A 27,621-nucleotide genomic window follows, 5' to 3' on the forward strand; every position below is an offset into this window, starting at 1 on the left:
TAAATGTGTCACCCAGTTTTTTTTTTTTTTTTGGATATTGCACACAAGACTTCCATCTCTGACTTATGCACAAATAGTTGCCTGTAATCAATCAATCAAAAACCCTAACTCAAGAGAATGCAGCCGCTGTAGTAGAGTTAGAGTTACTAAGCTAACTAGCATTAATGATATTAACATTTTGGCTACTGTTTGCAGTTTCTGAGGATTTAAGTTACTTTGTTCGGGATGTTCTTTGTCTGCTGACAAAATGAGTTCCAACTCGTAGATGCATAGTTTGCCCAATGAACGTTGTCTTGATTGTGTCCCAACAAGTCTCCCTTTCTCTTAGTTTTTGTGGAGTACAAAATATTGTACTGTATTGAAATGTTGTATCATCCATCCATCCATGTAGGTGTTCCTTGCGACTTCAGATGCAAGGTGTGCACACAGTATTTGCCATGAAAGCAAGATCGGAGAGTATAATAAGAGAGGTCGGTGTATCCCACACAAAAAATACCTGGGAACTCATCCACATATATGTTTTGTGATGTTTTTGATATCCAACACGATGTTTAGAAATTATTTGGCTGCAGAGTTGTGCTGCACATCCATTAAGTCGCCCTCTATCTCAATTTAACACACACTCACTCACCCATCAAATCAAAACATCATCACTCACAGAAGGACAGTGTGTTGTGTTACGTCGTTGATAATGAGTCCCCTTTGTTGCCAGATTTAGTGACTTTACAGATCCTTATTCATTGACTGGTTCATTGTGGTTCTGCTTGTTTTATCTTATTGGTTGAACTTCGCTTGTGACTTTGATAGAAAGGTACTTCACTCAGTAACAGTTGTGTATTATTTTGAAGGTGCCTGTGCTTTTACAAAGTTTTTCTTTAGAGAACTTGACAGATGCGCCTCATGTCTGTTGGGAAGGCCTCATGTTGCCGCACTACCGTAAAGTTAATTTGACCAAGTAGATGTGGAGGCTGACTTGATGACACTGTGTCAATTGCAGATGCTTCTGCCTGGATATGATTTCCTTTAGAGTCTGGCTCTTACACGGACTCTCAGCTGTGACTGTCAGTCACACTTCTTGGGATTGCTTTAGCTTGACTATTGATCTTTTTAGTCTGTGGTTAGTTTCTAGCTAAATTGTTTTGACAGCTGCTTTAAAAAAGACTGGCACCCGGATAGTCTTCAAACAATCTTTTTCTCGATTCGTCTCTGGTTAACATCTCTTATTTGAGCCTGTCTTTAGTGAATAAAACTGGACCCATTGGTGATGTAAATGAAAATCCAGACCTTGAAAATGGTCATCTGTGATTTAGAGCTGCTTGCCAGGGACATCAAGGAAAATGTCAAGCCCTTGAGTGGTATGCTTGTGTCACCAACTCCTGCCAGAGGCATGGCAGTTTGAAGATGCAGTGCAGCGAGATATTTTTGGTTTGCTGTTTACAAATGGTACCTATAATTTAAGAAAAAATAGTGTGGTGCTGTGTATTTATTATAGTGATGAAACCCATACTTTGATATTCTTGAAACTCGCACACCAGTAAGCACTCTCCCTTTTAAGCACTAATGTTTTTGTGCAATTATTTTCTGTGTCTTACTCTGCAACCTTCTGATGTGGGTGCATGATAATTAGGCTTTTTAGTTAACTGTAAGTTATGTTGTTTCTGGGCAGGCATTTTCTTTTTCTTGGGTATATGCACCGTCTTGGGTTGAATATGCCAGTATTAAAGCTCCTCTTTCTCTTCATAACCTTTTAATGTGTCTCAGTTTGTTTCCAGCTCGATATTTTTTGTGTGCTGGTTCTGCCCAGTGGTTATATGGTCCGTTGATGCTGCATGATATAGGCTAACGCTAAACAAAATCATTTTAAAAACCACCTCTGACACAATATGCGGAGGCACAGCGTTATTTCTGAAACCATTTTTGATGAGTCTTTTTCAGGTATGGTGTCATAGACAGACTGACGCATCACCCAGCCCAGTGAAACCTAGTTTCCTGTAATGTTTTCATTTGTTCCTGTGTGATCAACCAAGAACAACATCTGCCTGCTCAGTTTCACCATCTCCTAGCTTGTGCATTCGCATGTACAGTTTCAGTGTGTGTTTATGTGCTGAGTTTTCCATCTCTTCAGTTCAGAGGTTTCCTAGGGAGGGGGCTCCTTAAAGCTGGTCTTTTTTTCTTTTTCTTTTTTTTTCTTCTTCTAGTGGAGGCTCTGGAACTTATTACAGTCTGAGGCATTTTCATAAACGGGCCATTCAGCTGCCTCTGCACGGCTGTGAATGAGACTCAGTGTCGCAAGGAGACAGAGAGTTAATGTAGACTTGTAAGTTGCGAGACCTCCCCATTAAGGAATACTGGTGTTCTGTAATGTGTAGTCATTTGTAATGCTGTTTTTTACTATAACACACAGCTTTCAGAATGCAAAGGGGAGTAGTGCAGTTTCCAAGTATAATTTTTCTAATGCTTTTACATCAAGCTCTTAACAAAGCATATAGCATATAGACAGCGTCCAACGTGACTGAAAATCAACAGTGTATGAACACACTGGATAAAAAGATGTGGCCACTATTATAAAGTTTAAAAATGTATTTGCCATCGGGGGATTAGATCCATGACGAGACGCCATGTTGTCCTCTTCATCACAGTGAAACACCAATAAAACAGACTAAATTTAGACTTAATGGCGGCTATGTAGCCATATAACTTTTGAATTGTTGGAAGTGGTTTTTAATACTAAATGAAGTAAAGATGACAGAACATGGCTCCATGCCTCTCCCAGGAGAAATATGAGCGATAATAAATGTGCACATCCCACCATGGACTGCTCGTGCAGAGCTGAGAGTCCATCCAGACGATCGGCACAGGCTTCATGAGTATTCAGGAGACTTTTCTGTCAGTGAGAAGTACATTAACAGTAGAATACATGCGTATGATTGTTGTCACATCTTGTGATTACTTTGGAACTGAGAATGTTAAATTGATGTTGCGTCTCGTTAGATTTTGATAAATTGAGGACACCGAATTGCTTACATGCCAAGTGGTAATGATCACGCTCACGCTTGGACTGCCTTTCGTATGTATGGTCTCTGTGTGCTAACATAAATGATTGTGCTTCTAGCCACGCGGTGTATGGACTAACCTATAACATGGTGTTTCAATCCAGTTTGACTCAGCTGTACTCACTTTTCAGTCCCTAAGACTTCATCTGAAAGATGAGAACGCACACAGATTGCGGGAGTCAAAAAGTGCAGTATCTCCTTAAATTTCTTGTCTCATTGGTCCTTGAAGTCTTTGCCTTTTTCTATTATAGTGCTGACAGTATTCTTTAACCTTTTAATCCCTACATTGCTCTGAACGTAATCGAGTGCCATGGCAGGCTGCTTAGAAGGAAACAGGCCATGTATGTGATTAGTGTATGATTATTATTGTGAAGTTGTGATGTCTGTGAGTTACTAAATCATGACGCACACACATTCATAGCTGAGATCAGGGAGGCAGGGAACATTTGACCTGGAAAAGCTTTAATCTGCAGCTGAAGAACTGATGTTTGATGAGGATTATCATGTTTACCACAACATGGTTCTAAGGAGAAGCTGTCTGCATGGTATCTTGTTTTTCCCCACCCTGTGTATCAGCATAAACGGCTCAGCTTTTGTGTGCTTTAATTCAGTAGTTGTCCATGGGGGCATTGAAGTGCAATACTAACAGTCATTCTGTTTTTATCTTTTTTCAGGTTTAACAAGAAAGCAATCCGGTAAGAATGTTTCTTTCTTTCTTTCTTTCTTTCTTTCTTTCTTTCTTTCTTTCTTTCTTTCTTTCTTTCTTTCTCCTGTTTTCTTTAGATGCAGATACATACATGCTTATGACTAGGTAATCCTGTGGCAACACACCTACACACGACTAGTTTACACAAACAGACCTCCAGTTGAAGGAAATGGGGGAAGTTTTACTAGGCATGGTGTGGTGTAACACAGAAGTCTTCTGAATTTGGACCAAACATATACCCCACCAACCCCCACTCAAGCACTCACACACACACACACACACACACACACACACACACACACACACACACACACACACAGAGCGGGGGACAAAGGGGTCCCTCTTCTATGGACGGCCCATCACTGCCTTTCACAGTGAACAGAACAGTGGCCTTTCACAGTTGGGGCCAGTATAGGCATAGACAGCCATACATAGCCTCCCGAGGTTCAAGCCGGAGTCTGGCCTTGTGGCATCTCCACTGAGGAGCGCCCTTTCTCTGGCCGTGCTCTCTGGGCACTCAGCAGACTGGCTCCACATCCTCTCGAGCTGTCACATTATACAGTAGACATACTCAGCATGATTCATTCACTTGAGGGTTTTCCCTCTGCATTATTCTCAATGGTAAAATGAACAATCTGGTTCTTTCTGTTGCTGTAATTTCTCCTAAATATTCACATGCCGGCAGCTTGTGCTCATGCAGGGCAGTGTCACAGCAAGATGAATGCATTGCAATGATTTTGGTCATGATAAATGCGTGTGAACAAACATGCTAGACTCATTCTGGTTTTACGCCACCCAGTGAAATGCATTACCTGTTTCACACAGATCTTCCTCTTTCTTTAGAACCAGCAGCATTCTAAGTAAAGAGCATCCCCCAGACAAGAAACCCAAAAGTGACAAAACCTCACTTCCCTCCAATGAGTTTGACCCTACAGGTAACTTCTCACTCTCATTTCCAGTCTCACACTCTTGTTCTGTTTTCTTATTCTTAATCTTGTCACGCACTGCCTTCTTTCCATCATGTCCTTCTGTGCTATTAGCATTAATGACTACATCCTGTTTCTGTCTGTCTCTTTCACTCACTTCTTTCTTTCTTTCTTTCTTTCTTTCTTTCTTTCTTTCTTTCTTTCTTTCTTTCTTTCTTTCTTTCTTTCTTTCTTTCTTTCTTTCTTTCTTTCTTTCTTTCTCTTTCTTTCTCTCTTTCTTTCTCTCTCTCTGTAACACACACACACTCACAGATGGTCTAATAAGACAAGTGTGCCGTTGATAAAGTTACGCTGCGTTACACTATCTGTATGGCAGAGGCTTGTGTTGTATTATTGGCTGCAGGATTGAAACTGAGAAGCAGATAAAGATGTGATTGCTTAACTTAAAAATCTGCAACTGTAAATTTTATGTTCATGGGATTTTTTTGCAGTTTTCCATGAATTGGTGGCCCGTGCATGCTCAGAGTGGTTGGGTTGTCTCGTGCTGGCATGCATAAATGAGGGGCACACAATACCACCAAACCTATCGTGTACTCTGGTCTCAGGTTTATTGCAGGTTCAGATTCTTAACTTTCTGAAAACAGACTTGTTTGATATGGTGACACTCCCATTGGTATTTCTCAGCAGCAGGGCAGTCTGATCTGAGATATGACTAAAGCTTCTGTGTTCATAACAACGCAGAATATCTCCCGCACAGCACAGTGGCTTATCTCTCCATGATGCAACAAAACATAGACCAGATATTATGTTCTCTCTGTGGTTACACAAGACATGCCCTTTAACTACCTGTCTCTGTGTAGCACCAGACTTAAATCTTTTTATGTGATGGCTTTGGCCCTGTGAGTGATTAAATGGACTTTTGGTCCCTTAGAGCCACAGAGAAGAAAATTGCTTTTTGTTCAATCAGAATCTTCTACTTTCGGTTCCCCCTGTATTTATATACATTGTTCATATTTGGATGAATGTCATTAAAATAAGCATGTCTGCATAGTATATATTACTGCTTGTCCCTTTTATTCATCTGCATGCTGCATGAATCCCAACAATCTTTTGAGATTTTCTCCTGACGGCTCCTTTTCTGTCATCATTTTGAAGTGGTTTGGGTATGAAGGAATGTGCAGAAGTAGTCAGACGCTCTGAAGATAGATGGTAAAACTGACTTTTGAGGATAACTTTTTCAAAAGAATGAACTACATGTTGTTAACAGGCGCTGGAGATTTCCTTAAAAGAATAGAAAAGGAAAACTCAGGCTATGCACTAATAGATTAAGCACAGGTCTCCCTCTGACGTGAGGTCGAACTATATTTTGACCAATGTTTTGTAGTTATTTTCAGACTCCGCCTTCTTTCCAACCAATTATTGAAAAAGAATACACACCAAAAAATAAACTACATCACTGGAGTGACAATAAACTGTCAGAGTTACACCTTTAGGAGTGGGTTTATTGTTTATTTTTTTAAAGAGGTGTTAAAAGCAAGCTAGTTGCCGACACGATGAGGCAGAACTTCCCGGTTCAGATTTGAGTCCGACCCGCAGCAATTATGTGTCACTCCCCCCACTCTTTCTCTCTTTATTTCCTGTGCACTCTACTGTTCATATCAAATAAAGGCAAAAAGGCAAGCTAGTTATCTTTTAGTGACTGCATTCTTTTATCCAAACCATTATGAGTTATTAAGCTTTCTATTTGTTCATTCAGTTTTTCTTCTCCCATGGTTGTTTCTCCCTCATGATTTTCTCTTTCCTGTTTTGTGTTTCCTTTCCATGTGTTGGTTTTTGTTTATTCCTGTGTACGTTTGTGCTCTGCTGTGCTGTCTGGTGGGGGCTGTGTTCAGAAGCTCTGGTGGTGCAGAAGAGTGGCAGCAGCAGTGTGCTAGCAGAGGGGAGGCCTGAGTCCTGTGGTAAGATGCTCTTGCTGGAATGGCCGGTGTGACAGCTTTAAGACCCTGGTGTGAAATTGCTCATAGATGCATGTTTAAAACAGACAGCAGGTAAATTAGCTTGTTTTCCTTTAAACCGTACGTGGTGAGAGGTCTGAGTTGGGCACAAAATCAGTGTCACGAGTTTAGCCAAACCAAGTGACGCCAGTTTGTGTTTTAAACTTAAAATAATGCCGAAGAAAGATTAATACACAATTTATTGCATGCAACTGACTAATTAACTGTTACTGATTGACCTGACTATGATCCAGTCTATAAAATGCCAGGAAATACTGAAAATGGTTCGTTATATTTTTGTTATATGTGCTCAAATTTTTGGTGTTGAGCAGTATTTTTCTTCATTTTCATTAAAGACAACAAAAGCAGCAAATCCTACCTAAATCTGTAACTGCTGTGCGCTGTACATCTTTTAAAAATGTTTTAAACCGCTGTTGTAAATGGGGTTTGCGATTCAAATAGTTTTATCTTTCGGCGCAGCAGCAAGATTACGCTCTTAGCAATAGATGCTAATGCCTGTTGTAATTAATGCACAAGATCTTATAAGTGTGTGGGGGCTGGTTCAAAGATTAGGGATTAGCAAGATCCCGTTCAACACTTTACTTTTTCCTTGAGACAGATCGCAATATTTCTCTAGATTCTCAATCAGGTACTCTTTTAAGATCTGTTCAGCTTATAAAGGATGCATTTACAATCCTTCTAGGACTTATTTATGCGTTGCGTAAAACTGCAAACCCAGTGGGTTTAATGACCTGTTTCCAGAAGCCACGTTAACAGGGTCATTATTGGAGTGCTCGTCACCCCTGTGGTGTAAGAGTGCTGCCGTCGCTCCTCAGCTGCGCCCTAATGCTCCTTACATCATCTGGGGTGCTTTTTCAGTGTTGCTAAATTAGATTGAGACGTTCTTTCGGGCACAGACGGGTGATAATCCTCTGAGGTGAGATCCTCTGACCACATGACTTGTGGTGGGTGCCTGACGTCAGATTGAGTGAATTGACAAAACAAATTCTTAAGGCAGCTGTCAGAAAAGGCCTGTGTCCCAGACAGACGAGCGCTTGTCTCGGACAGTTTACGAAGATGGTACGTAACTTTCTGTTGAGTCTCGTCCTGCGTCAGTTTATAACTAAACAAAGTCATTGATGAAAAACCGTAATCGAAGAGGAGCGTTTGAAACTTTAAATATTCCCCCTTTAAGATTTAAGGAAGTTTCTCTGAATTTTGTAAACTTGATTATGATATTCTGTCGGGTCATTCATTTTGTGATTGTGATGCTAAAAGTTCACTTTAAGCAAAAAATAAATAAAAAGGTCATTTAATTCTCTGGAGTACATTTCCTTGTGTTTTAGCAAAGGCTGCTGATTAGACACAAGTTAAACCTTTGAATAATGCATGAGCTCAGCTGGACCTGATCAGTGATCATGTCTGCACTCTTGCCTCTCACAGAAATACCACCTAATAATGCCTAAAGTGTAGAAAGCGAGTTAAAAAAAGAGGCAAATTTAGAGGCAAATTCACACCAGTTTTTTTTTCTTTTTAAACCCAAATGGAGTTTTTTTGCCTCCTTGACACCCCTGCCCTTTCACCCCCCCTGCTCCCTCAGCTCTACCTAACCCTCTCTCCACCCCTCCCCCTATTCTGCACCTTTTGGCTCCCCCCAATCACACTCCATGTATTAACTGTTGTTTCCTCCAATCTCCGAACCCCCCACCCCACCTCACCCTTGTTGATTCTGCACTGAACAGGGATATTCAACAAGAAAGCAGTTCAAGGTTTCCCCCTCTCAGTCTGGGGCACGTATCAAATCTGCTGCATAGAGCTGTTTGGAAAATACTCGCTATTATTAGAAAATCAGCTCACTTTTTGTGTGGACAAATATCACAATAAGCATCTGCGTAGTTTGCATTCTTCGCAACATGTTTTTTGTTTGCTTGCGCAGTCCTGTCAGTTTAGTTCGTCACCCAGACGGTAGATAAGCACGAAGCTCTTGCTGCCACAGTGAGGAAACGCCACATAAAGAACCTGAAAAGCGATGTGCCTTCTGAGCTGCGAGGCGACAACTGAAAACATCCAATGTGTCATATCTGTTTCAAATACCACCTCATATGCAATGTCCATTAAGAAAGTTACCGTCACCGTTTACGCTGAAATATCTTCACAGTACATTTCAAGTTAATAAAACTTTAATGATGACCGCGAGCACTAGGCCTAGTTTACATCTCTGGGTGTTTGTTGCTGCCTTTACTGTTAAGTAAACATCCCATAATGACTTCCTGGTCTTTGTGAACACGCTGTTTTGTCTCTGTCCTGTGTCTCACTTGTAGGTCTGGTGCAGCGATGTGTAATCATCCAGAAAGATGAAAATGGATTTGGGCTCACTGTCAGTGGTGACAACCCAGTGTTTGTGCAGCTGGTCAAAGAAGGTAAGGTTGAGTCTTAAACTTTAAGAGAAAGAACCAGGTGTTGTTTGAATGACCGCCTCTGGTCTGAGCTCGTACAGTACAGACCACTGCCTCTTTTTTTCACGCCCTGACCTTTATCTGTAATGGATGTTTTCCTGGAACGTACAGATATTACTGAGTAGAGTCACTGTAACTGTAACGTCTACTTTAGCATTCATTTAACCAGGTAAGTAGAACTCTTGAGGATTTAAAATGCTGACTGGCAGGACTAAGACATTCATCAAGTCTGTGGTGGGAATTCAGCCGTACGATGATCTCCCGCAGAGGAAGCTATCGGTGGCAGAATGTCTTGAAAGTGTTCTCATGGAGTCGGACACGCTTCAGTCAATAAGTTACTTCCGCTCCCCTTCGTGTATACTAGGACAAGAATGACGGTCCAATTAAATGAGCAGGTCGAGGTTATCAGTGTAGGTCGCCTCAACTGTGCGTGTAACTGTGCTGGGTGTCCTGACCGCAGCTCGATCAACACTCATCATGTACATATAAGAATGTATTGGATTGTGTGGATAAATTACAGAGACAAAAACAGACATATACATCTAAACGATAAAGAAATGTCAAAAAGAGGTAATCGTCTACCATCAAGATTCAAACCAGGACATTATTGCCATTTGCAGCCTGATGTTTGAGCCTCCACATTTTTTAACTTCTCTAATGTTATCAAATGAAAGCTCTGTCAGATTCAAGTTTCTCTTCAGCAGATTCCGAACAGAGTCAGCAGCATACTTAAATGCCCCCCCGCCAATTCAATACAGGCTTTTAAAAACAGACTTCGACAGGATGCTTCTGCGGCTTCTAGTATTCTCTCAGCGTGTGTAGAGCACGATGTGGTCCTGCTATCAGGTCACAGAAAACACCACATGGACTGCACAGTTGTGGAGAAAAAATAGAGGAAGGAACTGATGGAGGACGTTTGTTGCACTGTCATCAACACTTGGCAGTATCTAACTCTCACTTTATGTGCTTTTGTTATTAACTCAACACTAAAAGGAATCTACTCGGGTCTCATCTAAATAATTTATGACTTTTTTTCTGTTTGACTTTATTGTAAACTGAGAAACAGATAAAATGTACCTGTAATATCTCGTTGCAGTTTATTTGTTCAGCCAACTTTAATCTAATGTTTTCAGTTTTCCTGATAAAGATCACAGCCAGATATTCGGTCGCATATAGACAGCATTTTTAGACGCGCTTTTCTTGTTATGATACCAACTGATCAGACCGGGTTATGTACGTGGTTGAGTGACATTAGTTTAATTTTTTTGTTACTGACATAAACCTGGAGAGCGCCAGCTTGTTTGCGGCTTACAATCCTCTCCAGCTTTACGCTGCTGACTATAGAGTCAGACGTGGCTCTCATAATAACCCGTCTCATGCCTAAATCCCTTTGTTTGGGGTGGAGCTGTGAAACAGGTCATTCTTGTAATGTAACCACTGTTATGGTCTTTGAAAATAGTCACTTTGCCACATCTGGTCCGTCAATACAATATAGTGTATTCATTGTGCAAAAATACCAGCTTAACTGTGAAGCCGTGTTTTTTTCCGCTCTCATCCCTTCCCCCAAAAATCTATTTTGTTTTTCCATTGATTCCTTTTCTTTCCCTGTCTGTTGTATTGCATCAATGGTCTTTTTTCCTTTGTGTTTGCCAGATGGGGCTGCTATGCGGGCAGGTGTTCAGACAGGAGACAGGATCATCAAGGTATCGTGTTCATCTACTTCCATTTCTTTAAATTCATGGTGTCACTGTTTTCATGCTGTTCGGATAGTGAGGCTGTAGGCTGCCACCTTCTGGCCACTCTGTATTTCTACACCTTGTGCAGTGACTGCCAACATGGTATTTGCTCTACGGTGGAGCTTGGTATTGAATAGAGCTTTTTTCGGGCATCCCTATTTGCCATTTTAACCCTCATCGCTGTGCCATTGTTGTCTTTCAGGTTAACGGGACCCTTGTTACACATTCTAATCACATCGAAGTGGTGAAACTCATCAAATGTTAGTTCCTCTGTTTGTATTTTACAAAAAGACAAAAATAAAAAACAAACAAAAAAACCTTATGCTAAGAATGTTTAATTTTCTATCGGTGTTTCATTTCAGCGGGCTCCTATGTGGCCCTCACAGTATTGGGCCGCCCTCCGGGGCTGCCCCAGATCCCTTTGCCCGAAGCAGAGCCTGACCTGCTGGGCGTTAGCATATCATCTCCAAACTCTCCAGCAGCAGAACACCCATACAGTCATCAAGACCGCCTCTCCTCCTCTCAACCACCACTGGTACTATATCTCTCTCTGCTGTCCACAAACTTGTCTTCCACGGTCCTCTTCCTACATCAGTCTTGTCATCTTGGGTTATCTTTTCATTCTCCCCTCATTTCTAAATATGCCATCATAATCGTGGTAGCTTCTCTGTATCTCATCTTAATAATTGTGTGGTTAAGTGTTTCCTAATTGCACTTGAGTGACACATAGAATATATGTTTATGAGATCTGCTGGTACGTGTTGAAGTCTAGAACAGGTTACACGGGTTTACACGCACTGTTTCTTTTATTTCTATCTCCAGGATGAGAATAACAGTGTCTGCAACCAGAAGGCTGACATCTTGCAAAAGAAGCTCTCAAAAGAGCAGCAGGAGCTTCAGGTTAGCACAACAATGGCTGTTCTTTACCATCTTCTATTGTTATGCTGTTTTCCTTGTAGGGTTTTTGCTAGCAGTTTGCTGCTTTGCCCCCACTCATTGCACAGTTATTTCTATGAAACTTTTTTAAGATGTTACAATATCTGTTGAAAATCAAAGAATTAAATCTCATGTTTGATTTATCGTGCAGCAGGAGAGGAGTGTCTGCATACTTGATTAATTGCCGTTTTCATGCAATAAATTTTCATCGGGGGAGTTTTTTTCCTGAATACTCAGCGATTCATACCAGAGTCTAGATAAGATGGACTGTATTGCCTGATTGCACACTGATGTCAGGGACCTACTGCTCCTGTCCTTGTTTTGATTTCTCCTCTCATGCTTTCCAGGCAATGAAGGAGGAGTACAGCAGGAACCCCTCCCCCAAACTACTGAAAGACATCCAGGAAGCTAAAAAACACATTCCCCAGCTGCAGGGTCAGCTCTTCAAGGCCACTGGGACAACACAGGTAGTAACTTGCAGATTTAGACCACAGAGCAAGGAATTCACGAACAAAGATCCACCAGAAACATCCAAGCAATTTTTGTTTAATTTTGTGTAGAGCATTCAGAAATTATTCCAGACAAAGATTAATCCTAATCCCATCAGAGGATCAGGCTTTCTCTGTGGGAGGCCACTCTATTGTGTCTGCATGACAGCTTACTTTACATCACTCCTGTGTTATTTGCAGTATGTCAACGTATTAGTAAACTGCACGTGAATGTCAAAAGAATTACATTTTATGAGATTAAATTTGAGAAATTCTGAAATACTCAAGAATTTCATACATTATTCATTACATGTAACTGGCCAGTTTGTTTGGTTAGTTTGCTCTTACCATGTACAGATATTGGAATGCGTCTCATTATGGTGATTGTTTTTGCATGACTCCTCAGGAGGCCGTTTCAGGTGGCGATGCAGATGATGGCAGCATATTTCCGATGGAGCGCACGCTTGCCCCGAAAGGAGACAACAGCACAGACCTGTCCTGGAGCGGCACTCCCGTAAGTCATCACAGTTTAAAAAGATACCATCTATAAACCTCTTTAGACTTGATTTATGACCTAAGATTAATCCAGTAAATCAATGCTTAGTTTCAGCTTCTTTCGATGTAGACGGCACCAGTGCATGCATTTATTCACTCTGCATACAAATCAATTCTGGTTATTTGAGTTGTTCGGGTACTCATATCTATTCCAACCTGCTTCCAGACATCTCGCATGTTTGGACACGGATCTCTCGACAGCCAGTGTCCAAGAGAGTCCTCTTGGCCCAGCCCAAAGATCACACCTAGGAACAGCATCAACTGCCACTCCCCAGAGACGGAGGATGTCACCGACCTGGTACCTGAACCTGTTGCCTTGCCTTCCTCACCTTCAGAATATTTGATCTTTTATTCACTCTCTTTATCAGTGTTTGTCAGTATTTGCCAAACATCCTTTGAGTACAAATAAATGGGATGTGTGGGGTGTTTAAATGTGCGAGTCAGACAGATAAATTCATGACAGCAAATTCTTTTCCACAGGACTCTCTGTCTCCCACCACAGTCAGCAGTCCCTCCTGTTCTCGCATCTTCTCGCAAATCATCGGCGCTGAAGACGACTATTTTGATTCAGACCAGGAGCAGGTATTTCTTTTTTTTCTTTTTTTCCCACGATGCAGCATTTAAAATCCGTGTCTTCTCATTATCCCTTAAGCAACCAAACAAAGCCAACTTTTCAGAGAAAGTTACATCTGTCAAAGGATGAAGTAAACTGTAAACGTCTGTGTTTCAGACTAACGGCCAGTGTAACAGCTTTAACAGTATTGAGCAGCTCAAGTCTCGTCCTGCCCACCTTGCAGCCTTTCTGCATCATGTCATCTCACAGTTCGACCCTGCTCCTGTGGTAAGAGCCTCTGTTAACACTTTGTCATGTGTTTCCTTCAATATTAAATACCTGTTTTCATGCCACCACTACTGCTGAGTTTATTTATTATGAATCCTTTTATTCTGGTTTTTAGCTGTGCTACCTCTATGCCGACCTCTTTAAGCAAACCAACTCCAAAGAGACCAGACGGGTTTTTATGGACCTCCACACCTTCTTCATGGACCGGGGAGCAGTAAGTCTGTTATTATTGTTTTTTTTAAACTAAAACGGAATGATCCTCACGGTAAAAAACAAACAAACAAACATAGCATTTTCATAGTTAACATCAGACAACGAGTGAATACACACACTTACACACTTAGAAAAGCTGTCGTACTTGCCGCTTTTTGGCTTTTATACCAATCACAAGAAACAACGTGATTGTATTTATTTTGACAATTATTTATCTTACTGACATTTAGTCCAATTTAAAGCTGGACTGGTGTATATCCATCCTTTCCCCCCTGATTTTGTTGTGAAAGTACAAAGCTATTTCCTTGTCGTTGCAGAATTTAAAAGTTCCCGTTCCCGAGTCTGTTTCTGCTGATCTCGGTAAGTGTTTCATGCAGAGCTCTTACTTCGTGTGGTTGTCTCTCCTGTGTAGTTTTGTAACTTTCTTGGGTCACTTTAGCTAGTTGGGCTTGCGCATCACTGTAAGTTAATTACTTATTAGCCATTTAAGTCTTGACGGAAGTGTTACAAGATAGAATACTCTGATGGTTCAGAAAGTATCTGTACCACCTTTTTATTGTGAACTTGCCACAGTCCTTTGATACTAGTGTATAGAGTCAGTGTGTGTGTGTGTGTGTGTGTCTTTGCAGACCGGCGGCGGACAGAGCTGATCCCAGAGGAAATACACAGACAACATGTCCAAACACTGCAGGACTCTCTGCTCTTTGAGATTCAGAAGAACCTTGAGGACTTCAGGTAAATGAAGTGTTTCTATGCTATTATGTATTGTCGTCAGCTTCTGATAATTGCGGAAGTTTGGGAATATTTCTTCATTCCCACATCATGTTAAAGGGGAACTGCGGTATTTTCAACATTAAGCCTCTTTTCTGAGTCGTCTGCAATGTTTTAGAACCCCCTCACCGCTTTTTTGATGTTTACTGCTGTCTCCGGTATTTGCTTAATTTTGATTCTTCTCAACCTGCTTCAGAACGGCAAGTCATGCGCATGTCTAGAAAGGTCCGTAAAAGCACAATAAACGTCCATTTTCAAAATAATCAACTCACCGGAGTGGTTACTTGTGTGCACTGGTAATCCATATCAAATTTCGTGGCGAAAAGTTGCTTCTGCTGTGTTTTATTTGGCAGCTCGTTCATGCTCGCACTATTTTCTTCGCGGTGGCGGAGTAATATCAACGAACATCCAGTACAAAATGTCAAATAAAACACGACAGAAGCAACTTTTCGCCACGAAATTTGATATGGATTACCAGTGCACACCAGTAACCACTCCGGTGAGTTGATGATTCTGAAAACAGACGTTTATTGTGCTTTTACGGACCTTTATAGACATGCGCATGACTTGCCGTTCTGAAGCAGGTTGAGAAGAATCAAAATTAGGCAAATACCGGAGACAGCAGTAAAATTTAAAAAAGCGGTGAGGGGGGTTCTAAAACATTGCAGACGACTCAGAAAAGAGGCTTAATGTTGAAAATACCGCAGTTCCCCTTTAATATGAATTAAGATATTTTTTTGGTTAGTTGTTTTTCTCTAAAGCTGTTTAACAAATGTACAGCAGCCCTGTAATTTTACTAGACATTTTCTGGCATCTGAAAACACAAATATCTGCATCAGAGGCACATCAGAGTGCAGAGGTTCCCCCCCGGTCCCCTGATATTAGGTCTGGAAAAGGACAGTTTGAAACCTTGTGTGATTATAGCAGCTAATTCTTTCCAAGCAACTGTGTGCTTGCTTTATACTTTTTTTTAGCTAACCTGTAATGTGCTTAACACAAAAACATTCACTGTAATAGTTAAGTAGGAATTCTATTTGTTCAGGTGAATTTCCAGTGATGAGAAAGCTTCTTGTTTAAGAAACTTCAAGCTTTGTGGTGCACGTCTCAGTGGACAGCTGGGATTCAAACCTATTTTCACAGCCTGCAGTGAATGTGTGAAAATGTCTAAAGTCTGGACCTGATTCTCCTGATGTTCTCCATGTGGGTTTAAAGCATTATCAGACTGATCACCTGATGTCTTGCTGCATGTAGGCAGAAGCGCAGTATGGGCCTAACGGTGGCTGAAGTTGAGCTGGCCAGACTGGACCAAGAGAGGGTCAGAGACCGTATCACTCTGGAGCGAGAACGTTCATACGCAGAAAACATCATCACCAAAATAGACGATATCCTGTAAGTAGCACATGGTGTCCCACATGCAGACACTGATACTCACAATGTTTCTATCTATTGCAGTGCACTCAGTTTCTTTAATGTATTGTTTACAGGCTAACTACTCAGACCACAGAGGAGGAGAAATGGTAAGAAAGCTCAAATTGTCACATTTGGTTGCTTTTTAGAGTTTTAAGAGCAATTTTTAAATGCATGATGAATGGGATCATTTAGGGGTTTAACCCACTCGTCTATAATGATTGTAACCTTGTCGATTGTTATAATTACAGCCTTTGACTCGTTTATATTAATAATTAACAGTAATATAGTCCTAACTGATTGGTAGTAATTCATTATCCTAAAAGCATTGTTGTTTTACCCAAGAGTACTTAACGATGCAGGCATTTGTATCATTAAAGCTCTACAAATCAAACACCCAGGCCATTCTCTTAATGAAAACATGTAATCATGCAGTATGTTTATATTAAATAATTCAAAAAGTGTGACTGATTAAAGCAGTCTCGTTTGAAATGCCATATGGTCACAGAGCAGCGCAGATGGTTTGTGTAGAAATTGTATGAGAGCAAGGGGTGTGACATATGGTGCAAGTCACTGTATAGATGCTTATGCTCTTCACTTTTTAGCACGGCCTTGTTTTGTTTGATATGAATTAAGAAATCAGCCGAACTCCAGTGCTGACACTTTTGTTTTCATTAAGCACTACGATACAGTATGTCATCTACACATACATGAAGCACCTTGGTGTGAGGGTTAAGGAACCTCGCAGTCTGGAGTCCAAACGGGTTCGGATCAGCTTCCTTCCTAAGAAAAAGGTACTTATGTACTTCTTGCATCATGTGTTTTCTTCTTTTCCCTCAATCACCAGTGTAACACTTTTTTCTTTTTTCTTTAATGAACTGCAGAAAAGCAACAAGACAGAAAAAGAAGGAGATGAAAAAGTTAAGAAAAGATTTACGAGCATCCTTGCACCTCAGCGTCGGCCCAGTCGCATTGAATCTGCCTCGGGTAAGTGAGGGTGTTTGAAGAAATGAAAATGATGATTGTACACTACAGAGCTTTTTTGAAAATGTTGAAACCACTCTGTGTGCTGTGGGTAAAGCCGCGGACAGCCGCCCCCGGCCTCAGAAGCAGCTGTCTCAGCCTGCATTGGGCACAAATGAGCACGTGGAGGCGGGTCGTCTGAGAGGCAGCCAGTCCAGCGAAGGCTCTGAGCTCACCAACTCCACGCCCGTCAACACCTCGTCTCCGAACAGCGCCATCTACAGTTCTGACACTTACCGGGACGCCGATGTTGGTGAGCCACAAAATGAAATAAGAAAAAGATGAGGATTTCTCTGCCTGTTCCATTCATGCGAGGGGAGCTGATGAATGTTCACTTTCACACACAGAAAAGAGGGAACGACGTTAGAAGAGATGGTCTGTGTACTAACCAATGAACTGATTTTAAAAGATCGACATACAGCTGCATACAGCTTTTTACGTTTCTTTTTTTTTCTTCTTCTTTTTTTTTTTTTCTTCTTTCTGCAGTTGCAATTGTAGCAGTTTACGTTTTGGGTTCACAGCGTCATTATGTTTGAGCTAAGCAATAAGATGCGTGCACACTGCATACCAAGCACACCAGTCACAGTTGTTGTGCTCTGCTGTGGCTTTTACTCTCACATCTGATAAAGGTACTCGGATAAGGATTTACGGGGTCGATAACAGATTGCTTAAAGCAGAATCTGCTTCTACCGATCACAGGGTCTATTTTATGCCCTTTGGTTATCATATACCATCATTTACTGATTTTAAAAGTCACAACAACAACACAGCATGTTTAATGATAAATTCAGGTATCGCAGCGTAGCGTGATTTAACATGCAGTGATGATGGACACCAGCAACTTGTACGTCAGAACAGCTTAGAGCTGAACAGATACAGTTTCATTGTGGTTTCAAGCAAAACCTATTTCATGAAATGATTATTAAAATAAAAGTTCAATGTGCTGAGCACATAAAGAGACAAACAAACAGAAAAAGAAAGAGCCCCATAAAAGCTTTTCTCTGTGAGTTATTTATTTATTTTTTTTGCTGCTTTGTTTTGGTTAATTTTGTTGTTCTGCACTGATAAAAACTAGATTGCTTTTTTTATTAACACATTATTCCTCCTCTGCCTTTGAAATGAATGTGTTTGAGGACCTATTGAACATAGTTTGTAGCATCATTACAAATTTTCATTCTCTAGCCTTTTTGTTTCAGACAAAACTATTTTCTATCACTGTGACAAGCTTTTAATGTTATTATTTATTTGAATAGACCGATATTTTGGACAGTAAGCAATTCGGATCATTCAAATGAATTTCCTCACTTGTTGTCACCCTTCACCCCAATCCCCCCTCCAGCTTGCAGTCGGGTAACCGCTGCCGTCTGCCCATATTGTCCTAATTGGGATACATTTAACTTAAATCAGTATGTCGTTAAGACGAGCAGGTTTAAATGTAACGTTAAAACATATTCACTCCCACATCATTTACTGAGGTGTGCGACCTCACCTACATATCATCTGCAATATGAAACCTCCATGAATTTTGGTTTCTGAACTTATCCAATTCTGAGTATGTGCTTTGTCCTCTTAACAAGCTTCACGAGATGAGGTCATGCATCTCCTTCTCCCTTCTTTTAAATATCTCATTAGCTCTGCAGATCTTTCTTTTTAGAGACCACCGATCAAATTATTTAGGATAAATGCCATGGGTCCCACTAAAGGGAAAACTAATGTGTGAAATGCCACGTGGAATACACTGCGACAAAATAGATTCTGCATCAGTTTGACTTTCAGGGATAAATGAATTAAGCTATACTTGTCTTTCAGGTGGAATTCCAACGTCAGCCCCCTCCAGGCTGAGTGACGGTCTTCAGTCTGACCCTCTGGATGGGTTTTCATACCCTGCTCCACACTTGGACCTTTTTAGCCTGGACCAACTACAAGAGGATGACAGAGAAAGCGACAGGTGCAATTACAGTCTTGTGTTTGGTAACTGAAATGAAGATATCGTATTTTGAATCACTAATTTCACTGTTGATGTTGTTTATAGAGCTCACGAGGGAACACCAAAGGCTATGAGAAGGTGAGTTGACCAAATGATTGTGACTTTGATGCCGTAAATCCATCTGAAACATAATGGAGAATTTTTAACTACCCACATATTTCTGTTGCCCTAGATTCGAGGGATTGGGTGCCGCTGATGTCCAGAGTGAGGATGACCAGGGCACAGACTCTGAGCACGATCCCCCAAACTGGCAGCAACTGGTTGGACGAGAGGTCCTTGCAGGTCTCCGGCCTCATGAAATCAAGAGACAGGAAGTCATCAATGGTGAGGACGCAACACAGCGAAGCTACATTTATATCATCGAACAGGTTTTCCTCATAAGGTGCTGTATGAGACTGTTGAGTTGGACAGCAGAGCACTTGATGGGATCCACTCCAGGTTTCTGTGGAGGTGTGTGAGCTGTCCGCCATCTTAACTCATCAACTTTCATTGTGCCTGCAGAGCTGTTTTACACGGAGCGAGCACACGTGAGGATGCTGAAAGTTTTGGATAATGTCTTCTATCAGAAGCTTTCCAAAGATGCAATCCTTCCTCCTGCTGACATCAAAAACATTTTCACCAACCTGGAAGAAGTTCTACAGCTGCATGGTATATACACACACACACACACACACACACACTGAAACCTATCAGAAATGTGTCATATGCATGACTGCTCTTAATCCTTTGATAAGCAGCAAAAGTAAGGTAGCATGAATGAATGTCAATTAAATTAAAGTCAAACTGCTGTAACATGTTCGTGTGAGTTCTTCTGTTATTTTACACAGAAATGCAGACGTTTTATTCTGTGTAACATATAGGAGAAAAAAACAAATAATTACGGTGAACTGAATGTTTTTTCTTTCAAACACAGGACGATTTAAGTGCAGCTTTGTATTCAGCCATCAGCTTTGTATTCCTGTTGGCGAAACTGTTTGTTCACTACCAAAACATTTATCAGTACTGATGTCAAGATGGAACAGATATCACGTTGAGCTGCATATTGACTGAAGTTATTTGGTTGACTGCGTCCCTCTTTTACTCTGTTAATAGATGTGACTTGTGTGGTGATTGGCAGCTCTTCCTCTGCAACATGGTTAGATGACGTACTAAATTATATCAGTGCACTCTCCTCTACAGCACTTCCTTCTAAGGCGGCGTTTTTACTTCATAATGTCCACGACTGCTATATGTAAGCAGAGCCTCACCATTAGTTAGGGACTGTCGCGTCTGAATATTCGTCCAAAGGGTCGAGCAGAGCTGCAGCCAACCCAAAAACCAGGTAGATGACGGAGAGCAGCGTGGGGGATGAGGACCTGCAGAGTTTTACTCGTCTGCCACCACGTTGTTACGATAGACTGTCACTCACACGCGCGCTCACCCAAAGATTTGCGCCCCCTCCTGGGCATGTTTCAGGGTTGCACTGCAGTATTTAATTATACAGAGATTTTTAGGATCAGGGAGTGTCTTTTTTTTTTTTAATTTTCTATTTTCTTGACAAGCCTAATTGGTGCATCACCTCTAACTTTCAGTTTCAATCCTTGAGCAAATGACCGCTGTTCGGAAGAGAAATGAGTCTACAGTAATCGATCAGATCGGAGACGACTTGCTGTCATGGGTGAGTACAACCGTCGAGCCATAAGTGTGCTTCCTCTTTCAAATGCTTTTGTGTACTGAATGAGTTTCAACGTGACCGATGTGATTGGGACTAAACAGAAGTCTAAGGAAGAGGGGAAAAAAATGATGTAGCATTGGATTGATTTTATCAGCCGTGGTTGTTTCCAACAAATCATTTGCACATTAAATTTTATATGCGATAGAGATGGGATTTTTTTTTTTTTTTTTCAGACCTGTGTTAAAATTCTTACAATTAAAACTTAAAACATGAGAGAAGAACATCGGCTCTTCTTAGTAACAAGAAATTTTATCACAGTGGAAGCAAATCTGAGAAATTCAACCTCGTTCCTCAATAAATGTTCACATCAGAAGCTGCCCTAGATTTGGCTGACATTTACGTGTCTCAGTATCATGTGTGATATATTCGATGTGATATATTCCACTGGCAGCCTAATCTGAATCCTCTCTATGGGGGATAAGCAGGGCAACTGGTCCCCTGAGGGTCTGAGCATTGATCCAGTCTGCATTGAACCTTAAGCCGTCTCTGCTAAAAGGACATAGGTCTGGCCCACTTCTGGGAGTCGGCTACTTATTATACGGGTTGCATTTAAGACGTCGCCATGCTAAATAACCCTGACCTGGACGGACTGGGCTTCTGTCCGTCTCTGCTCTCCTGTCTCGGGTGGCTGCAGTTCAGCGGTGCAGAGGAGGAGAAGATCAAGCAGGCAGTGGGGACATTTTGCAGTAACCAGCCTTTTGCTCTGGAGATCATCAAGACCAAGCAGAAGAAAGACTCGAGGTTTATCGCATTCATTCAGGTACTCGCATTATGCTTACACAGTGCAGACAAAGTGTATGACAGCTTAAACATACCGTACTAAATGAATGCTCGGGACTACACTTTTGTAGCTCAGTTTAGCATTTGTAAGTATTAAATTGATATTTGGGCTTTTCTCTGAATGCACAAGAACCTCCAACTTTGATTTTTTTTTTTTTTTTTTTTTTTGTCGATTTGCAGGAGGCAGAGAGTAACAGACTGTGTCGCAGACTGCAGCTTAAGGACATCATTCCTGTAGAGATGCTACGGCTCACAAAATACCCCCTGCTGCTAGACAACATCGTCAAGTACACAGGTGAGTTGTTGTTGTTGTTGTTGTTGACGTAGCAGAGCTCTTTAACCACAGTTAGCAATGATTTGTCCATGTGTACTTACTCATGTTCACTAGATTTTTATTTCACATCTAGTGCTACATACAGTGGAGTAATTCAACACTGTGTGCATGGTAATGATGAAATAAACCAAAAAATGCAACGGGTTGTCATTGAGTAGCTGCAACTAACAGTTATTTTTGTTTTCATTAACCCACCAGTCATTTTCTTGATGAGTTATGTGTGCTGTAAAATGTCAGACAAGACTGAAACTGCTTCTTTAAGCAGTGGTGACCAAAAAAAAACATACTAAACAAGTTGTGCTTTGTCTGAAGTAATGTCCATTACGGAGGCTGGATAGCTTACTCCTTCAGATGGGTGTGGCTTGATGATGAGTTAGGAATGAATCCTTGCTTCGTGAGTAACACTGCAGCACCTCTGCATTTGACCACCTTGATAACAGTTCAGTCGTTACATCCAGCGTTCCTCTCTTCTGATGTTCAAATCAGTCACATCACTAATTCTTTGGGAAGCACACAACCTTGATTTAGAAAAACAAGTTTGGACGCTGCGTAAAATGTAAAGAAGAACAGAATACAGAGATTTGCACAATCCCATAAACTCAATAAGAAAATCTCAATTGAACATAGAAAACCTATCAAGTGTTGAAAGGAAGACATTTTACCGTTTTCTGAAATATATCGGCTCCTCTTGAGTTTGATAGCAGCATGTCTCCCAAATATTTGGTGCAGGGCTGCATTTAGAATCTCCTCTTCTTTTGACAGCAGTATGTAAACATCTGGGAACTGAGGGGTAAGAATTGGGGGTAAAAAAAAAATATCTGCGAAACGGTCTCAACTGAGGCTCTGCGAGGCAACACGCCAACTATTAATGATTACAGGGACTAATGCAGAGCTTATCATTATGATCCGGAGCGACAGTGCACATTTCATGAATTGTGGCGCCCATTATTTGGGCCATCATTTCAGTCTTGGCTGGAGTCTGGGTCTCACACTGGGGAAACACTAGTGATAAAGTATGACCAGCTATTATAGGCCCATAACGCCTCTTCTGCTTTATCATAATTTTTGAGAAAGATGGTGCGTTAATGGACGGGGAGAATATCAATTTGTCGGACAGCTTCCTGCGGAGCAGAGGAGGTCTTACTGCTTGATGTCTATATTTTTCAGACAATGCGGTGGAGAAGGACAAAGTGAAGCAGGCAGCAGACTGCTGTAGGAAGATTCTCAGTCATGTCAACCAGGCTGTGAAGGAATCTGAGGACAAGCAGGTGGAATTTTATTTGAAATAATTATTATCTTAAACCTCCCTCATGCCGTCTCTTGGATTTTCTCTTCCTTCTCATCAGTCTCATTTTAAGTCCTCTCTTTTTTTCTCGCTCTGCCATGATTTATCCTCCTCTCAGCAAGTGCTAACCCCCTTTTCCTGTGTTTTTCTCCTTTACTCTAGAGGTTAGAAGACTATCAAAGAAGATTGGACCTCTCCACTCTAAAGCAGACAGACAACCCCGTGATCCTCGAGCTAAAGGTGAGTTATCTGCACAACCATTACAGCTTCGGTTAAAGTGTTCTCAGTATAGCACACCCACATATGGGCTCTGAAATATGAGAGCTAAAAAAAAAAAGAAAAAAAAAAGCACTATGTGAAAATGACTGTGGACCAGTAGCCAATACTTTAAAAGGCTTTTTATTTATTTTCCCGTTTTACACCCTTCAGAACCTGGATCTCACCAAGAAGGCCCTGGTGCACGAGGGTCCGCTGTCATGGAAAGTGAACAAGGACAAAACTATTGGTTTGTAATCAGCGCTTCGTTAGCAACTTCAACTTCCTTGCAACTTCAGTTTATTGCCTTTTGACATTAAATACACACGTTGTTGCCGTCTCATTTCAGAGCTGTACACACTCCTCCTGGAGGACATTATCGTTCTGCTGCAGAAACAAGACGAGCGTCTGATCCTGAAGTGTCACAGCAAAAACCTGTCGAGCACTGCGGACACCAAACACATCTTCAGTCCCATCATCAAGCTCAGCACAGTGCTCGTGCGTTCTGTGGCTACAGGTCCGTTCACGTTTGGTCCCTTGTGATTTAAATGGAAAGCGTCATGCTTTACTTAAAAACTGCTCAGCCTTGGGCTTTGCATTCATTACATGGAAGAAGGATTTTGCAAATCCTCGCAGAGAATCTCACCCTAAATCCTCTGTTCATCTTCTCTCCTGCCAGACAACAGGTCATTTTTCGTTCTCTCCATGTCAGACAACGGTGCCCAGATCTACGAGCTTATGGCACCCACAGTCTCGGATCAGAAAACGTGAGACCAGCTTCCTTCTGAGTGATTGATTGGATTTTTATTGATTTATTTGTTCAATTGTCTAATAGAGTATTTATTTTTATTTTGGTCCTCCGACACAAGGTGGCAGAGTCTGATCTCCCAGAGAGCTGATGCTATTAAAGTCAAACCTCACAGCGTCATACCTTTACCTCAGACTGAGTATGTGTCTTTCTACTTATTCGAACTTGATCAGATTCATTGGCTTTCAGGGTTTGAGCTTGTTACTAAACTTTTTGCTTGTGTGTCAGCGGGGAGAGGGATGGCGTGGAGATCATAACAGCAGGTGTTTCCAGGTTGAGTAGAGACCCGGACCGCACATCCACCGGCAGCACTCAGTCCACAGGTGACTTAAGCAGCTCTTTTTTACCCGCATTGCTCAAATGTTCCCCCCACAGTCAACAGTGGAGATAATCCCTTTCTGATGATTGTAATCGTCCTTCCTCAGATAAAGAGAGCAGTTCAGCCTCGAGAGGTGCTTTGCAGAGTTCTCTACCTGGAAGTAATCCGTTCGAGGAAGTAAAGGCAGATGAGGAGGAGGAAGAAGGCTTTGTGGACCCAGAGCTTCCTTATCAAATGGCAGAGAACAACAGAGGAGCAGACTCGTTTGATGTGTTTCCTTCCAGGGCCGACGAAGCACTGAAAACATGTAAGTGAGCAGAAAACGTAAATCAAACCAAGCACTGCGTTTGTAGTGAATTCACCTACTGTGCTGAGACGCTGTGTGCAAAAAGAGAGACGATAATTATCTGTGGACTGTCCCCCAGTGGCGGCATTAAAGCAGGTGTTGGTGACCCAGCTGATGTCCCAGGAGGCAGCAGAGCAAACCAAACGCCCCACAGGGGCCCGTCTCCTCAGGACCACCTCCCTGCGGACCCCAATAGACAGCCGCGCAAAGGTGATGGTCCACAACGGCTCGGAGAAAAGCAGCTCCCAGACGGAGGACCTGGCTCAGGACTTGGGGTCAGGGGACACTGGCTTTTTCGACTCACCTGAAGATTACGGTGAGTGCAGGATGTTGGAACAATGTTGGTTTGAATGTGTTTTTCTCTCAAGATGAACCATTTTTAAAATAATCCTTGAAAAATTCAGTTCTGTTTGCCATCCTTGTGTCTCCCTGAACTTGAACTGAATTTTTTTCCCAGCGAGGGTACTAAAGGTTGATTATTTATTTATTTTTTTCAGGATGCTTAGTCCTGGAGGGCTACGGCGGCCCAGGGGAGAGCAGCACAGACGACGACATCTTGGCGTCAACCACAGGGAAGCAGCTGAGGACCTCACAGGGCTGCGCTGCCGACTCTGGCATCAATTTGAGATTTTCCTCAACGTCGCAGGCCGGCAGCCTTTCCACCTTCAGCAGACAGGTGCTGTCTCACCTAAGAAATCTTCAGGCCAACCTAAACTATCTGAAGGTACAAATATTTGTTTGTTCTCAGCTCCTCAGCACACATCATGAAAACAAGAAAGAAAAAATGAATGATGAATATGCTTAGTGATCATGTTATTGCGGGATCTGGCAGCACATTTTTTTTTTTCTTTGCTTCACAGGAGGTTGAGACCAAGTACAATAATCTGATACGCCAAAGGCCAGAGAGGTCAGCAGCAGACAGGGATGCCAACAAAGGTATCTTCATTCAGACACAATTGAATCACTCGCTCTTGAAACATGACTCACTTCTCGTATCTGTCATGTTTCTAATCTTACATCTGTTTTTTTCCCCTCCCCAGTTAAGAGATAGTTTGGAAGTCAGTGCTGCAGCTTTTGGCTCTGGTCCCAAAGAGGAAGCGCCGACTCTGTTCCTACTTCATGTGTCCTGGACTTTCTGGACGTATTATAAGCTTGTCCTCTCACTGCTGAGCCCTCTTATTTTTTTCCATCGCCGTTGCCCAGGGTCGCCACAGAGAACGAGAGACTTAAGTATGAGCTACAAACGTTTGAAGGGAGGATTCATCTGTGTGATGCCGCCCCCCCCCCCTGCCCCCCTTCTCAGCACAAGGCAATCAGGGTAGTGGGATTGCCCCGGAACCTCAACCCCTTCGACCATTGAACACCCGTTTTCCCCTAAGCTCCCTGCAAGAAAGAGAACTTATACCAAAATGTACAAAGATGTGTGTTTAGAATATATATATATGAAACACAAAACAAGAAAAGGAAAGTTTTAAGATAATGTATTAAGATTTTTTTTTTTTTTTTTTTTTTTTTGTATCCCAAGATGTATTTATTTTCTTTCTTTTCATTTTCTTTTTTTTTTTCTTTAAAGTGTTTCCCACATTGCTTGCATGCTTTTGGCCATGGTGTTACCCTGTTTGGCTGCTTATCCTGCTTCGCTCACACACGGTGTGTGTGTGTGAGTGAGTGCTTGCTAGCATACGAGCTCCCTTGCATATAATGATGAATGGCAGCACTATATTCAGACCGATGGAGGCCAGAGTTGCACTGGTGATGGATAGATCCTGTTGTGTTAAAACTCTTGAAAAGTGTTCAAGTCTAGAATTTCAGACAAATTCTAGGTGTGGTGTTAACTAGAATGAAGAGTCTCTGGGCTCTGATCTGGTCCTGTTGCATTTCTGTGCTGACTCCTTCGTCCTCCTAAAGGGGTATTTTGCCTCTCTTCTGCTCCTCTTTTTCCTTTTGCGTGTGATTCACCTTCTTTTCCCTGTGAACATGTATGGGTGTCACCCCCCTTTCCTCCTCCTGGCAGCACACTGGCTTTCTTGCTTATTTATCCCCTCCCACACTCTAAATGTAACGCCTCCTCATCTGCTTCTGGTTATCTTGCCCTGTTTCCCATCTCTTACAAGGAGTGGTGATGCTCTTCATGTATCCGCATCCGACAGAGATGCCGCTTCTCCGTGCTACTGTTGGCGCTGCCGAATCTACTGCCTGATATTCTAATAATGTCATGAAGTTCAGCATATATGGCAAAATGATCAAGTTGCAAGGTTATGCATAACTTCGAGAAATAAATGGTGCCATGTCGTTCAAAAAAGGAAAAGTCTCCGAAGCGTTTTCTTTCTCACGCGGTAGTGTTTCAGTCTAATGCAGTTACTTCACTCAAACATTTTATCGGTGCAGTTCTTATTGAATGTCAGTTTCTGTGCGGGATGAATCATCGAAGGCCATTTCTTTAGCTTAAAACGTGAGAAAGCTCCAAGGACGCCTTCTGATGGTTTGACAAACTGTTTAAAAAAAGGTTCAGTTATGCCTAAATCCTCACACTCTGTTGGTGAAATGACTCAAAGAAATGTTTAGCTATGGTGATGATCCATAAACTTTCAATGACAAAAACTCATGGAAGTGACTGTAGCTTTACCCTATTTTGCATGTCAGGTTGAATTATTGCTCAGACATGAGCAGTGATATCTGACAGGATAT

General features: G+C 41.7%; 1 protein-coding gene across 2 annotated transcripts in view; it reads left to right on the forward strand.

The window, feature by feature from the left end:
* arhgef12a (Rho guanine nucleotide exchange factor (GEF) 12a) overlaps positions 1-27,241 on the forward strand; it is a 40,581-nt gene extending 13,340 nt beyond the window's left edge. Inside the window, exons 2-41 of one of the 2 annotated variants that reach the window (XM_075473482.1) lie at positions 3,728-3,748; positions 4,603-4,694; positions 6,578-6,643; positions 9,001-9,099; positions 10,789-10,838; positions 11,074-11,131; positions 11,234-11,406; positions 11,694-11,771; positions 12,155-12,274; positions 12,702-12,809; positions 13,017-13,148; positions 13,331-13,432; positions 13,581-13,691; positions 13,807-13,905; positions 14,222-14,264; positions 14,534-14,639; positions 15,927-16,064; positions 16,160-16,192; positions 16,762-16,876; positions 16,967-17,069; positions 17,164-17,358; positions 18,915-19,053; positions 19,138-19,170; positions 19,265-19,416; positions 19,594-19,740; positions 20,664-20,749; positions 21,441-21,566; positions 21,767-21,881; positions 23,088-23,188; positions 23,368-23,445; positions 23,635-23,710; positions 23,810-23,977; positions 24,140-24,227; positions 24,330-24,407; positions 24,497-24,591; positions 24,694-24,894; positions 25,013-25,249; positions 25,431-25,657; positions 25,794-25,869; positions 25,974-27,241. In XM_075473482.1, the coding sequence (XP_075329597.1) occupies positions 3,728-3,748; positions 4,603-4,694; positions 6,578-6,643; positions 9,001-9,099; positions 10,789-10,838; positions 11,074-11,131; positions 11,234-11,406; positions 11,694-11,771; positions 12,155-12,274; positions 12,702-12,809; positions 13,017-13,148; positions 13,331-13,432; positions 13,581-13,691; positions 13,807-13,905; positions 14,222-14,264; positions 14,534-14,639; positions 15,927-16,064; positions 16,160-16,192; positions 16,762-16,876; positions 16,967-17,069; positions 17,164-17,358; positions 18,915-19,053; positions 19,138-19,170; positions 19,265-19,416; positions 19,594-19,740; positions 20,664-20,749; positions 21,441-21,566; positions 21,767-21,881; positions 23,088-23,188; positions 23,368-23,445; positions 23,635-23,710; positions 23,810-23,977; positions 24,140-24,227; positions 24,330-24,407; positions 24,497-24,591; positions 24,694-24,894; positions 25,013-25,249; positions 25,431-25,657; positions 25,794-25,869; positions 25,974-25,984 (4,276 nt within the window). In that variant the 3' untranslated portion in view covers positions 25,985-27,241. The remainder of the gene's footprint in view (positions 1-3,727; positions 3,749-4,602; positions 4,695-6,577; positions 6,644-9,000; positions 9,100-10,788; positions 10,839-11,073; positions 11,132-11,233; positions 11,407-11,693; positions 11,772-12,154; positions 12,275-12,701; positions 12,810-13,016; positions 13,149-13,330; positions 13,433-13,580; positions 13,692-13,806; positions 13,906-14,221; positions 14,265-14,533; positions 14,640-15,926; positions 16,065-16,159; positions 16,193-16,761; positions 16,877-16,966; positions 17,070-17,163; positions 17,359-18,914; positions 19,054-19,137; positions 19,171-19,264; positions 19,417-19,593; positions 19,741-20,663; positions 20,750-21,440; positions 21,567-21,766; positions 21,882-23,087; positions 23,189-23,367; positions 23,446-23,634; positions 23,711-23,809; positions 23,978-24,139; positions 24,228-24,329; positions 24,408-24,496; positions 24,592-24,693; positions 24,895-25,012; positions 25,250-25,430; positions 25,658-25,793; positions 25,870-25,973) is intronic. The other variant, XM_075473483.1, reaches the window with a different exon arrangement.
* The last annotated feature ends 380 nt before the right edge of the window (positions 27,242-27,621 follow it).

This window comes from Odontesthes bonariensis, chromosome 9 (genome assembly GCF_027942865.1).
Source record: "Odontesthes bonariensis isolate fOdoBon6 chromosome 9, fOdoBon6.hap1, whole genome shotgun sequence".
In the NCBI taxonomy this organism is placed as follows: domain Eukaryota; kingdom Metazoa; phylum Chordata; class Actinopteri; order Atheriniformes; family Atherinopsidae; genus Odontesthes; species Odontesthes bonariensis.